At 36.5% G+C, this 15,465-nt stretch overlaps 1 protein-coding gene across 1 annotated transcript; it reads left to right on the forward strand.

Moving 5' to 3' along the window:
• The first annotated feature begins 10,464 nt into the window (after positions 1-10,464).
• On the forward strand, positions 10,465-15,400 carry LOC126631597 (uncharacterized). The gene is made up of 5 exons (XM_050301719.1): positions 10,465-11,035; positions 11,227-11,382; positions 11,955-12,389; positions 12,852-13,695; positions 15,141-15,400. Exons 1-5 carry the CDS (start codon positions 10,706-10,708, stop codon positions 15,251-15,253), a joined length of 1,878 nt encoding a protein of 625 aa, XP_050157676.1. The 5' UTR covers positions 10,465-10,705; the 3' UTR covers positions 15,254-15,400.
• Positions 15,401-15,465: the final 65 nt, after the last annotated feature.

Raw genomic sequence — 15,465 nt, forward strand, 5'->3', positions numbered from 1 at the left:
TCTTGTCTCCCAATCCAATAGGAATTCTCCATTGTTTTTCTTGAAAATCCAGTTATCAAGAGATCCATTTACCATGTAATTGTAAACCAGAAGTTGATGACATCCTTCTGCATAGAAGCCCCTGAGCAGGACCAAGTGCAGATGATGAATGCTGCCAATGATGCTAACTTCAGTTCCAAACACTTTCTTTCCTTGACCACTGCCTTCCAACTTCTTCATAGCTAGTTGAGTCCCATCTGGGATACTCCTTTGGTAAACAAAGCAAAAACCTACTTGGCCTAGCTTTAACGAATAGTTGTTAGTTGCAATTTGGAGATCTTTGTAACTGAAACATCCAACATCCAAGTCAAGTCAGCCTAACAAAGTTAGTCTACATCTGCTTGACAGGGGTGTTGAAAAATATTAGTATTTTATGGTTATTTGATTATTTAGATTTGCTTGTTAATTAATTTAGTATATGGACCTAGCCCATCCAAATTAGCGTTTCTAGGTTTTGTTGTGTATAAATATAGGTTATAGTTTAGTATGAATAACAAGTTAGTCACAATGTAGCCTTTTGAGATTTTGTTGCCATTTCGGCATTCTTGTTTGTTTAGTAATATTCTTATTATTTTGTAGTCTTGTTCATTGCGCACTCTGATATTCAACTGTTGCTACCATCTTATATACACTCAGTTGTGTATCTTTTTGTGTTTACAACACTTATCTTTTGAGAACTAACAATGAGTTGATCTTGTTGAATCCTAGTAGCAGAGTCAAGATTAGGATCTCATGATCTTCTCACATTTGACTCTGTGTTTCGGGAATAATGAGAGAGGGAAGAGGGTGAGACCCATCCACGAAATTATAAAAAAATCATGGTCGACGAGATATGGCTTCACTTGACGAAGCCAGGGAAATAACACTATAAGAATGTCAGACGAAACCACTTAGTGAAAGGTTTTAAGTTCGATTCTCGCCAAAGACGAATTTGAATCACATTATTGCTAACTCATCGTGATAAATCCACCCTCTCTCCTTTAGTGTAGATAATATTGATTTGTTCAAAAAAAGAATGTAAGACGAAAGGCACAAAAGCTATTGTGCTTTCTGCTATAAGGGGCACTTATATTTGTGCCATATGTTGTGGGCCATGGTGCAAGCACGTTTAATGGGTCGGTTTGTGCAAGAACTTGAAAATTAAATAAGGAAAACAATTTAATCGAAAATTCAAAAAAAAAAAGAAATCAAATGAAAAATTACTTATAAATAAAAAAGAAAAAACCAACCACATTGCTTTCGAAGTGACAACGAGAAAATCTCAGGTTAAGTTGAATATGTATCGTCGACTAGTCAAGCAAGAGCACGTGAGTAGGTGGCCAGTCAAAGTGAGTAGATCTCAAATTAAGTATGAGCAAGCGGCAGTGAGCTGATGCATAATAACGTTGCTGAGCAAGTGGCAGAAAGACAAGACGAAGAAGGAAGATCCTGCGATGATTAGAGAAGTAAAGTTGAAACCTATGATCGAGAAGGGAGATTTGGCGAGAGACGTCCTTGAAAGAGCAAGAGAAGAATTGAGAGAGAAAGGAGAAATTTAAGGAAAAGAATTAGTGTAATGCTATCCACACATGTCTTTTTGCTCCCAACACATTCCTTTCAATTTTTTATCATCACAATGAATTGAAGAATATCAAGGACAAAAAATTAACAGAGAATGTATGACCATATGAAAGATAAAAAGAAGTGTGTGAATAGTACCATTAAAAATTATAATGCAGCTTTATCTTTTGCAGTCCCACCGGAAAAAAAAATTAAAGATACAAACCTCGTAGTGGAATGAGGAAACTAATTTGATACAAACATCATATTTGGAAACATATAACCCAACTAGGGGTGGATTGTTTTATATTATATATTATTGTGCCAATCCAACCGTGCCATACCAATTTTATGTCAAATTTTTGTGACAATCGGTAATGACACAATATTTGTGCCAAACTGAGATTTTCTATTATGGTATTGGTGTTCAATATCATTATCCACAATACTGAAAAAAGTAAAAAATAAATTTGTTTGTTTTATCTCCCATATCTTCCCATCGACACTCTATCTTATCGATTCTAACCTTCATCTTTGTCTCTCGATCCCAGCTCTCCGTATCATACTCTCCGACGAACTGTGGGTCAATTGTAAGGTGATTTCTGAAACCCTAAATCAATAAATTTGTTAGTTTTATGTTTAGTTGATTCTTCAACTCAAAGTCTGTATGATTATTGGTTGTTAATGGTTGATTTGGACCTATATTAAGTGGTTATAGATGGCTTTATTCATTTTACCAAAATGAAATGGTAAAATATGCAAAGGTAATCCCATTTTGAAGTACTTACCGATCCTTAAGCCTCCTCCCATTTCAGGCTTCAGCTTGTCACTTATTATCTTTGTCTGCCATATTATCTGTATGTATATTCCTAATACCTTAAGGCCTCGTTTGTTTGACCTCCTTAGTTAGGACTGGACTGGCTAGGACTAATAACCCATGTTTGGTGCAAGCCGGGATTAAGTCGGACTCGTGCCGACTAAATCCTTCGTTAACTGGGCTTAGCGAGAGCCCCCGAAAAGGAGGGGATTGCTAGTCCCGTTTCCCCGCTTCCCCTCACTTTGCCTCACCCCACGCCTGAGAACTTGCCCTCCCACTGTCTTTCTCCCCACCTCCTTCTCGTCTGTCCATAAGATCTCCAAGTCAGAGACCCAGAAAACCCAAAAAAGCCAAAAACCCAGAAACCGAAAGCAGATTCATAAAAAATATACCAAATTGAAGCTGGGAGTGACAAGATTACGATTCTACCTGAATCGAGGCCAAAAGGAGGTCGAATGTGGCTGGAAAATGATCTGGAAGTCTCGGCCTGTTTGGGCTTCTTCGAATCCATGACAAATTCGAACATGCAAAGCTAAGATCTTGGTCCAGGGATGGTGAGGAATTTTTTGGCGGTGCTAACTTCATCCAATTCAACGAGGGTTGGCCGGAAAACACGTCGGGAAACCTGCAACTCGTCGGGAAAAATGGAGCCGTGAGGTTCCGTTCGAACAGCGCACAGCTAGAGAGGGAGGGAGGACAGAGAAATAGAGACTGGAATTGATAAGGAGCTTGACCGGGAATGAGAGAAAGACAGGAATTGAGAGGTCTGGTTGGAAAAAAAGAGGGAGAGGGTGGGACGAAGAACTGAGAGAAGAGGGAGAGTGGGACGGAAATGGTAGGAAAAGAAGGAGAAAAAGATAAGATCATAATAAAATATTAATAATTTATAGATTAAATAATATAATATTAGAATTTGTTATTATCCCGCTTCTTAGTCCAACACTGCACCAAACACTTCACTAAGTTAATCCGACTTAGTCTAGTCTAAGCCAGTCCAGCTTAGTCCTTGAAGCTAGTCCAGTCCGAGATAGTCCAGCGCAACAAACGCACCCTAAGGGTCTACTCTCACTTTCTCATAATTTTCATGATTCTACTTTGTGTTGGATAATATAAATGATTATGATCATAATACAAATGTAAATTCAATCAATTAGATAATACCCAAATGCATTAAACACATATATCAATAAATAAAGCAGTAAAAAGGAAAAGGTAAAGAATAATCTGGCCTGTGATATCAAGAGAGGCATGTTGTCAATGTCCTAAAGCCGTAGACGCCTCACTACGTGCTGGTTATAACGGCTATCTACAACTCTAAGATACAACCCTTGAATCTCACAGCTAATCCATAAGCACGATTATGGTAGACGGGATGTCAAGTAGTGATCAATTGCCCATTGATGATCATGATGAGTAGAAAGATAATAAGGATTATATATGAGTACTGTAGTAGGAAGAGAAGGAAAACATTTGAACATATGTTAACCAATTTGTTCTGTTTGAGGAGTTCTCTATTTATAAAACTCTACATATCCCTTAATAAGACATGACTTCTCTAATGGATAAGACTCTTCATATTATTATTTAAAATAATAATAAATAAAGTTTTGAATCTTTAATAAAATAAAGTAAATAACCAACAATCCCCCACAAGATTCAAAACTCCACAGAAGTGTAGAAGACATAAACATATAGATACTAATGGAAGAAATTTGGGCAACTTGTATACCATGCAATGGGTGTAGGTGTCTTTTGGACTTGAACCTAACTTAGTGTTAACAACTTTCATTTGAAGGAATCATAGTGAACTATGTCTTGAACTAGACTCCTTTTGACTAGATTACTAAATGTAACACACATGGTACCAATCGAAAAATTGGCACGGGTTAGCAGTATTTATGGCCATGCGCTTACTCTTGATTCTTATGAGAGTTATTAGAGAACAGCCTAATCCTTACAGTCGCGGCCTCACAACTACTCTCAATTAGGTGAGTTTTCCAAGAGTACATTTGACTTGTACCCTGCGAAATTGCCTGCCTCAAAACTCATTCAGGATTAATACCCTTCCTAACGCCACATAAAATAGCACTAAAGTCCTAGGGTAAGCAAAAGAATATCTCTCATGGATATCTTCATTATAATATGAGTGCTATAATGAGTCACGCAATATGGATTGTTTCTACCACATTGAACTTCCTTCATGGGATCTCCAATCATAGAAGTTGGGTTTCTTCCTTAGGTGACTCCCTTACGGGCTTAAGCATATCCCCCTCGACAATTTTGTAGTTAGTCTCCATGAGACATGCAGATAAATGGCTAACAAATCATTTTATTATGATTGCCTTCACAAGGTATATGTAGGTTTTCTTTCTGGTCGTATATTTGATCATCAGTAAACCTACGTTATAACTAACTACAAGCTAAAAAATATTTTAGTCATAATTTCACATATAAGTTGCTTAAGGTGCATAATCATCATAGCTTCACTAGAATAAACATGGAGACAAGCAATGAAACATACCCCCACATTATGGCGCTTATTAGAAAATTAATTTCATGAAAATGTCAAATCAATTTCAGTATATATAAGATATCAAAAGTAAGAGTAAATTACACACACCTTGAAGAAAAGTTTAATATTATTTGTTTGTTCTCAAAGAGTAACTTACATGTCTTGCAATGAAGACAAAATATTAATCTACTCTTGTGACTTTATTCTCATTGTGATACCAAAGCTCAACAAAGCAAAACTCAATCAACATATAGTTCACAATTTGTAACATTTGATTAAGAAATTAAGAAATTAAGAATTTAATAAATTGCGATAATTGATCACACAACCAAAATAACAACACATATAAATTCATAGCGTTTTCCACGACAATAGAGATGTAATATACAACTTTAATTGTTGGATAATATAAATGATTATGATCATAATACACATGTAAATTTGATCAATTAGATAATACCTAAATGCATCAAACACATATATCAATAAATAAAGCAGTAAAAAAGGAAAAGGTAAAGAATGATCTGGCTTGTTATATCAAGAGAGACATGTTGTCATTGTCCTAAAGCCATAGACACATCTCTACGTGCCGGTTATAACGGCCATCTACAACTCTAAGATACAACCCTTGAATCTCACAGAGTGTCTAATCCATAAGCACGATTACAGTAGACGGGGTGCCAAATAGTGATCAATTGCCCATTGATGATCAAGATGAGTAGGAAGATAATAAGGATTATACATGAGCACTATAGTAGGAAGAGAAGGAAAACATTTGAACATATGTTATCCAATTTGTTCTGTTTGAGGAGTTCGCTATTTATAAAACTCTACATATCCCTTAATAAAAGACATGACTTCTCTAATGGTTATGACTCTTCATATTTTTATTTAAAATAATAATAAATAAAGTTTTGAATCTTTAATAAAATAAAGTAAATAACCAACACTTTGAAACTTAGTGCAACCAAAAAGGTTACATCAATTTTGATACTTGGTCAAGTGGTTGCATTACAAATAGAGATTGAGAATAAAAAATATGCTACCAATACTACAGTGCAAAGGGTGGCTTCTACAGTAATGTGGAAATTTAACAAGTATTGGGGGAGTTATGAGAATGTGAAATCATTTATTATTTTTCTTGGCCAAGTTCTAGACCCTTGTTATAAACTTCAATGATTTTTATCAACCTCAAAAAACTTGGATGGAATGATAGTAAGGTAGATTGAATCCTTAAGGAGATAAAAAAAATGTTTGCTTGTATAATGAGTATAGCAGGGGTTCTTGTTTTACCACTGGGGCTTCATGGAAGATGTATGTGGAACTCAATAAGGAGTTCATAATTCAAGTTTGTTGGGGTGATGAGTATAAAGTTGAAATGATGGAGGTTTTGGTACGGTGATTGGGGCTCCATTGACATAGTAATTGATATAGAAGTTTTAATGCGGTAACCATACCGAATACACACTAAACACAACATGCCACATTTGAAGCTTTTCGTGACATGTACTTGTGATGAACTGATAAGACAAACGCATGCGCTTGCATAATTGAAATCTAAAGCACGATTTTTATCTATTGTGCTCTATGAGTTCATGTCAGGGGCCAGATTTTTGCTTTTAGTGCTCTCTGAGGCACGAAAACTTGATGCGTGTTCTTTGCAAATGAAAATACATAAGTACGATCTTTTATAGGGAGACTTTGGATGCGGTCCCTAGTTATGAATAGTCTTTGACTGAAACCTTGTTGGTTTTCAATTTTTGATCCAAGTCCCTGAAATTAATTGATAATTTATTTCTATGTACGTTACTATATTTTTTAAATTAAAAATTAAAATTTATAGTTGTTTATAGTAATGAGATTTTAAATAAAAAACCATAATTTGTGGGATTAAAAATATTAAAATATAAATATACTATTGTGTGTGTGTGTGTAAACATGGGTACATTCATAAAAAATAACCAAAAAATTATTGTATCAAAACATGGATACATTCTTCAAAATGGGTACATTTAACAAAAATAAAAATGGGTACAAATAAATAAAAAAATATGGGTACAATACAAATAAAACTTTAAAAAATATGGGCACAAAAAGAAATTAATATATGGGTACAAATTAAAACTGAAAGGAAAATTGGTACAAATTAAAAAAGGGTTGCAAATTAAAAATGGGTACAAACTAAAAATAAAAATATATGATAAAAAATTTAGCCATAAATATAAATATACTAATTGTAATATTTTTAATATTAAATTAATATATTTAGAAATAAAAAATATTTTATTATTGAAATAATTAATGATATTATTAATACAAAGGACCTTGATCAAAAATTGAAAAGTAATAAGGTTTTAATCAATAGAGTAGTAAAAATAAGGATGAAAACCTAATTACTCCTTTAATTATTTGTACTTGTCATGTTAAAAGCAAATATAAGTGGCACGATGTCACAAATGTGTCCATTAATCAGGAATTTTGTCACGAAACAGTTATTGGTGCCATTCAATATCAGTAATCCTCATTCTGAAATGGATATTCACAGATTTCTTTCTACATAAGGCACGGTGATTGTGCCCACAATGTGCTGGGACATATTTATTTAGTATTTGTGCCCTGCTTAGGCACGAAATTATTGTAAAGTAGAGAACACAAATAGTTGCCTATTGTGCTAAATATCGGTTGAGAAGGCACAAATCTTGAATTGTGCCCTTAAACCAATATCGTTGTAGCGTAATTTTGTTCGGTTTGACAAAGTGAGAAGTTTGAGGGCCGGGGAGAGATAGAGGACGCCGTGAGAGAGAATAAGAAAACTAGGAATACTACCATAGTGAGAAGTTTTACGGTAAATAACAACAGATAAAATTTAGTTACATGTGTAAATTGTAATACTACCAATAAAATTTAGTTAGATTATGATGAGAATATAAAACCTGTCTGAATTAGGTAGAGTTAAAGTTAGGTCTGGCAGTGTACGATGTGGTCAACTCTCACTCCCTCTCTCTATTACGGAATAGGATCCTATTCAGATATTCTTTGTGAGGATGACAGGGATCACTTCATCTTCTATCAATTTGTCATCCTGTAGTCAGAAATCATTTTGATTTTTTTTTATTTAAAATTGAACACAAACAGTACTTGACGAAAACTGACCGCATTATATACGACAAACGAACGCGATGAAGTTTTTCCCGGAATCCTCACAAAGAGGATCTAGAGAGGATCCTCATCCTCTATTTCCATCCTAAAAAGCCCTAAAAATTTGTCTTTCATATTTAATGAGGCCAAATGAAGAAGATAATCTCACTTAGGTGGCATTTAGCCCTCTAATATTAATTAAACAGACGACCGAAAGCAACTCATCCACTTAGGTGGCATTTAGCCCTCTAATATTAATTAAACAGAACGACCGAAAGCAACTCATCCACTTACTTAAAAGGATTATATGATATTAGCTTAATTTTTCAAGAGCTTGTGGAGCCTCCTTCTTATTTGGTTCAAACTCTTTCGGATGACTGCTCTTGAGTTGCTACAGCTAGATTATTTGTTTCTTAGTGTTTTTCTTCTTCCATGTTACCGGAAAAAAAAAAGCAACTCATCCACTTACTTAAAAGGATTATATGATATCCTAGCTTAACTTATCTCATTGGAGGCTTTCCAATGTTTTAGGACAGCTAACTTCTAATTCACCAAATCCCTCGAACGAGACAAACTTTCGTGCAACATGTTGTACTACAACACCAAAAATGGATGCTAGAGCCAACCTTTCTCTAATTTGTTTACGTTTTTCCACATCTATGCTTCCATTTTCTTATACTTAATACAATAAATTACGTCTTAAAACTCAAATAATTTGAATTAGAAGAGAAGAAAGGAAAGACCAGGTCCATAAATTGATCTAGTCAGTCATTTGAATATACTCCCCAAGTCTCCCACGGGCAAGGCCTCAATAACATAATCATACATGAATAAAAAATGTACTATAATTACAAAGGTTAAACTGGTCGATCAAAACAATATGTTTGGTCTTTTGCACCCAAGTTTGTATCACCTTCATATCCAACTATGGTTTGAACAAATCCTATGGGTTTAATTGACCAAAATCATCAAGCCAATAGGTTAGTCTTGCTTTTAAGTAATATTAGAGTGAGATTTCTACACCATAATGCGTAAATTACAATTTTTTTGTTATATTAGTCGAAACATAAGTCAAAACTTATCATAATCTTTTCTGCGACTATGCATTGAATTTATTGACATCCAGTTTTTAATTCCTTGGATGAGATCTTGAGTACAAAATCATGAATCTTATTATGATCATAATATACTTCTCTCCTTCAAACACTACCTTTTTACTTGTCCATTTGGGTTAATACTTCTCCATCATTTATTCTCCTAAGAAGCTCATAGACCAAATCTTTTACCAACTCACCACCTAGCGACTGAGGTGGATCCACTTTGGGGTAAGGTGAGTCAGCTGACCCTTTCAAGTTTGGAAATTCTCAATAGAAGAGTTGTGTGTTGCCCCTTAAAAATCTAAGATGTCCTTAAAAGCTTCCCTCCAACTGCTCGACGAATTGCCTCTATGAGCGCTAGGTTGGGTAGCTGTAGCCTCATGCCTGTGTATGCATTGCTATAGGCATATGTTGATAGGCTCACTCGGCATACGTTAACATCTGTCGGCATGCTCGCTCAAAAGTTATTGGCATTAGTCAACATGCTCGCTAGGAAGCTATTAGCATCTGTCGACATGCATGCAAAAAAAATTACGCGCTATTCATATTGGCCATCCAAATAATATTTTCTAAATCTGCCACTGCCTAGCGGCTACCACTATCCCATTATTGCCTAACAATTTTTTAGAATATTGCACACAAGTTTTTCTCCTTAATATTATAGGAAAACTAATGAAAATGGCTTGAAAATTTTGAGTTTTAATGATAAGGACAAAATAAAGAGTAAAGTGAATAGTATCATGATTGACTTTTTAGTGTAAAAATGTGGTTTTTCGTTAAAGTGAACAGTACTATGAGTTTTTCGTTAAAGTTCTCTAATATTATCTATAACATCGTATATCCAAGAACACCTGGCAATAGAAGAAGAAAGTAGTATCCTTTTTTGGGTGGCTGTCGATGTTCTTTTATTTTTCTATTTATTTTATTTTATTTTTTAAACAATAAATATTATCTATACTAATAAGTAGGAGAGGGTATGTTTAGCCTCATAATGGTAATTACCAAGTTGAGAATAATAACGGTATTGTTAGAAGTGAACCTTTAACCTGTCTTTCTGATAATTCTTAATGTCACCAAGTTAAAAGGCCACAGAAAGGCCACAAAGAGTTTTCGATGCTGAAGATTAAACTCCCCCAAGCCTATTACTCAAACCAACCTGTCGAACCGTTGCCAGATGATCCTTGTCGTATATTCACGTGACACTTGAGTGGAAGATCCAAGAACGTGTAAAGTGATGGCCAATTGGGTCGCACACTCGGAATCATATAAAACGCGGGGTTTGGAGTCGTTGGGGACTCTCTTGAGAGACTCGGCCATGCAAAAGCTTTAGAAAATTATAGCTGTCACTGTGACCCAATAAAGAAAGACCCCCTTTCTTTGATTTCCCAAAAACCGAATTCATAAATTCATACATTTTCATCACAAGAAACCATTCAAAAAGCTGAATCCGTCGTCGGTCGTTTTGTAACTTTTTGGCTTTCTGATACAGACGACTAAAGGTCATCAAGTTTTGAGTTCGATTGACATGTGGTTGGATCATCGTATCATAATTACAAGCGCAAGATGAAGTGGTCGCCGTGGCTGGGTGGGGGAACAAAGAGGTTTCACGTGAAGGTGAGCCAATTGAAGCTGCAAGGGTTTAATTTTGACAAGGAGAAAGATAGAGTTGGTGTGATTGAGGTGAAATGGAAAGGGTATAAGCCTGGAGGGCCTGGATTTTTGGTTCCATTCTACGGAAGAAGTTCGTCGAGGCATCCGAAAAACTACACCAGCCATAGATTTTTGAGTCGTCAAGTCATTGAATGGGATGACGAATTTCAGAACCTCTGTAATTTTGGGTTGAAGCAAGGTGGTAACTTTTGTCCTTGGGATTTGACTTTTACCCTGTTACACGTAAGTTTCTAATCTTTTGATTTTTAAGCATTAATGGGTTTGTGTTTGTTTTCTCTATACAAGTGATGTTCTGCTTTAAACTATTCGAATTCAGGTATATAGGAAGAGCACATCAGCTCAAGCCGATGTGGTTCTGCTTCTATTTGTTGAATATTTGAAATTGATTATTCTTTTGCGTTTGTGAATTTCAGGGAGCGAGTACAGAACAGAAGAGTAATATGGTGGTTTTCGGGACGGTTTCGTTGAATCTAGCAGAATTTCCATCGACAATGGATTCTCAGATTCAGAGGAAGCTCTCTGTTACTTTGAAAATGGAGGGGACGACTCCCAGCGAAGCTACCCTTTTGGTAAATTAACTTCATTTTTGCTATTTTCCTCATTTTTTAATTTCTGGTAATTAAGTTAATTAATTGCAAATTTACAGACAAGATTAATCTGGTTTTCCGTTATTTAGTCATGTCTAATTTTACCTAAACAAAGTTACATTTCTTAATTGTGAAATCTATGCTTAATTAGCTGTTTTAAATCCCATTTAAGGCAAAGCCAGTTTATGAGATCATCTGTTCTTAATTGGGTAATATTAATGACCAGTATTGTTTCCCCTCAACTTTTTTTATTCATCTATTCGTTTCATTATTGGTAACACCATGTAACACCACTACATATTAATCACGTATGACTAATTATTTCATAAATGTGAAGAATTATACTAATAAATAAGTGCATGTGTTATAATTCTAATTCATTGATAATCTCACGTAGCAAATGTAACAGCGGAAAGTTTCTCAGAAGTACCAAGTGGCTAGTTCATACCAACACACTTATGATCAATCTTTAGTAATTAAATTAATAATCCATTAATCCTGTCATTTTATTTCTGTGTAAGCTAATGGACTTTCAATGTTTGATGGAGCCGCAGGTTTGTCTAAGCTTTGCTGAGGTCAGAAACTCGCATGGCTCGGCAGGACTCGGTCAAGACTCGGCCGAGTCAGACAAGGGGAAATTGACTCGAAGGGTAAGCTACTTCAGGAGCTTTAGAAAGTCAAGCAATGAGAGGAAGAGTCGTGGGGACCAAGTCACGAGTGACTGGCACGAGTCATTCTTGTGTGACTCAGAAGGGTCCCCGGGGAACGGACTCATATCCAGTGATGTCAATGCAGACTTGAATTCAAAGGGTGAGTCGGGATCGTTCCCGAGTCACGAGACTCAATTTGACTCGGGGGAGAAGAGCTGGTTCTTGAGGAAGAGGAAGTGGTTGAATGGAAGACCGCCTAGGAGAAAAGTGGAGCTCTTTGTTGGGAAGACTAGTAGAGCTGTTGACAATAATCTCCCTGATTCTGTAAAGATATTATATGTTACATTTTTTAGGGTAATGTTGTGTAAGTGTTACTATTTGAATTGTGTTTAGTAGGAGAAAAACTTACGTGTAACGATTTAACACTCCTCTCTATCTACATTGACTTATCGAGAGGATATTAAATATGTTGCATGTGGGTTTTGCAGTTAGTCATTACTGTAGCTTAAATAGTTTTAGGGTTTGTTTGAGACTCTTTGTAGTAAACACTCTTGCTAGAATTGCGAAAATTTTATTTTAAGACCAAACACTTCCTAAAAGAGCACCTGGAGATGCTAACTAGAAAGCGCTTGTTTGACTTAGAAGCACTTTAAAGTTTTTTTACCTTACGTAGATAGAAGCACTTTTGGTTTTCAGAAAACAATCTTAGCCTTTCCAGCTTTGCTATAGATCAATGCTTCTTACCAAAAAGATAAAATGATGCTCCAAATGTTAGCTCATCTGGCTTTTCTTTTTCTACAGGAATCAAATAGTACTGCTGAATATTCTTCACAATCAGATCATGAACTTGGAAATTACACCACAAGTAGATGGGAAGAAAGGGAAGTAGAAAGCAGAGATGGGCAAGCAAAGCTCACGACCAATGTGTTCTTTGCCTCCTTTGATCAACGGAGTGAAAAGGCCGCCGGAGAGAGTGCCTGCACAGCGCTAGTTGCGGTCATCGCGCACTGGCTGCATTTGCATCAACACTTGATGCCTACAAGATCCAAATTCGACAGCCTCATCACACAAGGTTCCTCAGAGTGGCAAAAACTCTGCAGCAACGAGACCTACATAAATTTATTTCCCAACAAACACTTCGACCTTGAAACAGTTTTGGAAGCTGATCTTAGACCTCTCGATGTCTTGCCTGAGAAATCCTTTATTGGATTCTTCAGCCCCGAGAAGTTCGAGAGCTTGAAGGGACTCATGTCGTTTGATGACATATGGAATGAAATAAATAAAAACACAAAGTCTTACGAACCGAGGATATACATAGTGAGTTGGAACGACCACTTTTTCGTTCTGAAGATTGAAGCCGATGCATACTATATGATTGACTCTATGGGCGAGAGGCTCTTTGAGGGGTGTAACCAGGCATACATACTAAAATTCGACAATTCGAGCATCATGCATGGGAAAACAAAGAAAGTAGAGGATGATTCAGAGGAAAGATTAGAAGTAATATGCAGTGGAAAAGAGTGCTGTAGACAGTTCATTAAAAGATTTCTTGCGGCAATACCACTTAAGGAGCTTGAGGAGGAAGAGAAGAAGAGTGCAGCTTCTATTTTACGTCTTAACCGGCATTTGCAGATCGAGTTCCACTACACCTCCTGTTTGGGATAAAACTTGAACTTTGGGTTAAAAAGGGGTTAGCCCAAAAGAACCCAAAAGAAGGTTCAGAAGAAGGAAAAGTCCAAGGCCCAGCCAAAGCCCAGAACAAAGAAGGAGCTGTTTTCCCGACCAAGTGCAGATCATTCAAACCACCTGCTCACCTACCTAGAGGTCAAGTGGTGTAGACCAGTCAGCTAATCAGCCCAAAAATACTTTACAATGGCAGTACAAGTAAAAAGTTGATGAGTCACTGCCCTTCAGATGCATTCAAACAAAATCAATACGGCAGGCAACCAAGCCAAACCGTCTATAAAAGGAGGAAGAAAAATCAGAGACAAGGACACTCAATCAAACAAACAAATACAAGCACAAACTCTGCTCAAACCAGATTTGCCTTCACGAAGCTGTAGTCAGCCCCCAAGCCTTCATCCCATTCGGGATCAACCTTCACCAGAAAGCCTTTGTAAAAGCTCTGCTACCTTGTTTAAATCTTGTTGCAGTATCGATTCCCTCATATAAACTCATCATCCAATCTCTCCTTCTAGCATTCAAACCCTTTGTAAACCACAAAGAGAGGAAGTTACAAGACGATCAGCCTTGCCCGACAAGGTGAAACCTTGCCCGACCTCCTTTGTTTTTTGTCTTTCATTCATATATCTAGTAATATGATGTATATTTCCATCTGCATCCAAGTTATTTCTAGCCAGTGTATGATTAAAAGACTTCTAAGTTCTAACCATTAAGGCAGATAAGATTGATCAATTAAAAGTCCTTGGTCTCAAGGCATAAAAAAAACCCTATGTGGACTTAACCCATCCACGACAGTCCTTGATAACAAGAAGTCCAAAGTTACTTGGGGCGCAAGTAATTAGCTTATTCTCTAGTTTTACTTCTTTTATATCATGATTGCTACAGAATGCTGGAGTATAGAATTAACTCTGATAGGAAGCCTCAAGGCCTATACCTAAGGCCTGACAAAGGCACCTATCTGAATTCGTTCTGCTCTGCGGGCTCGGGCGATTAAAGTATAACGGTTGTGATACTTCTACAACAATGAAGCAACCAATATATGTTCAAGTATTTAGTTAGTGTTGACGGGAAGCCTCAAGGCCTAAACTTAAGGCCTCACAAAGGCACATTTCATAACTAACTTGGTCTCTCGGACATATATATACAATAAAACTTAACATCGGTTTTACATCTGTCATGCTAAAGATGGCAGTGGCACGCCTGGGTACTTAAAGTTAATTTTGATTGTGAGCCTCAAGGCCTACACCTAAGGCCCCACAAAGGAACCTTTCATAATTAACTCTGTCCTTCTCTTACAGCCCGCCAATAAGCAAAAGCCTGACAGACAACATCAACCGGCGCTAACCTCTCGGGGAGCTGTGTGCTCGTTGGCCAGGAAACGTCCTCACTGGATATTCCTTAAGACGAACACCTCCTCCTCCTCTTCGTCATCGTCGTCATCGTCATCATCGTTGTCGTCCTTCTCCTCCTCCACTTTGTCGACATCTTCGACTTCTTCCACTTACTCTCTTCTCAGGTGAAGAGTGACTAGAAATCAAGTAGCCGAATTGTACAGAAGGGTTTGATTCCTTAACATTTTCTGACATATTGGAACTAGGTAGAAAGTTCAATGAGATGTAACAAAATAAAAAATAAAAAATTCAGCGAGATTCCAATTTGTGGCATAACCTCGAGTACAACTTACACACAACTAGAACGCTAAAATGACAATACTTTAAACCAATCATACAAT

The sequence above is a fragment of the Malus sylvestris genome, chromosome 8, assembly GCF_916048215.2.
Source record: "Malus sylvestris chromosome 8, drMalSylv7.2, whole genome shotgun sequence".
Lineage (NCBI taxonomy): Eukaryota > Viridiplantae > Streptophyta > Magnoliopsida > Rosales > Rosaceae > Malus > Malus sylvestris.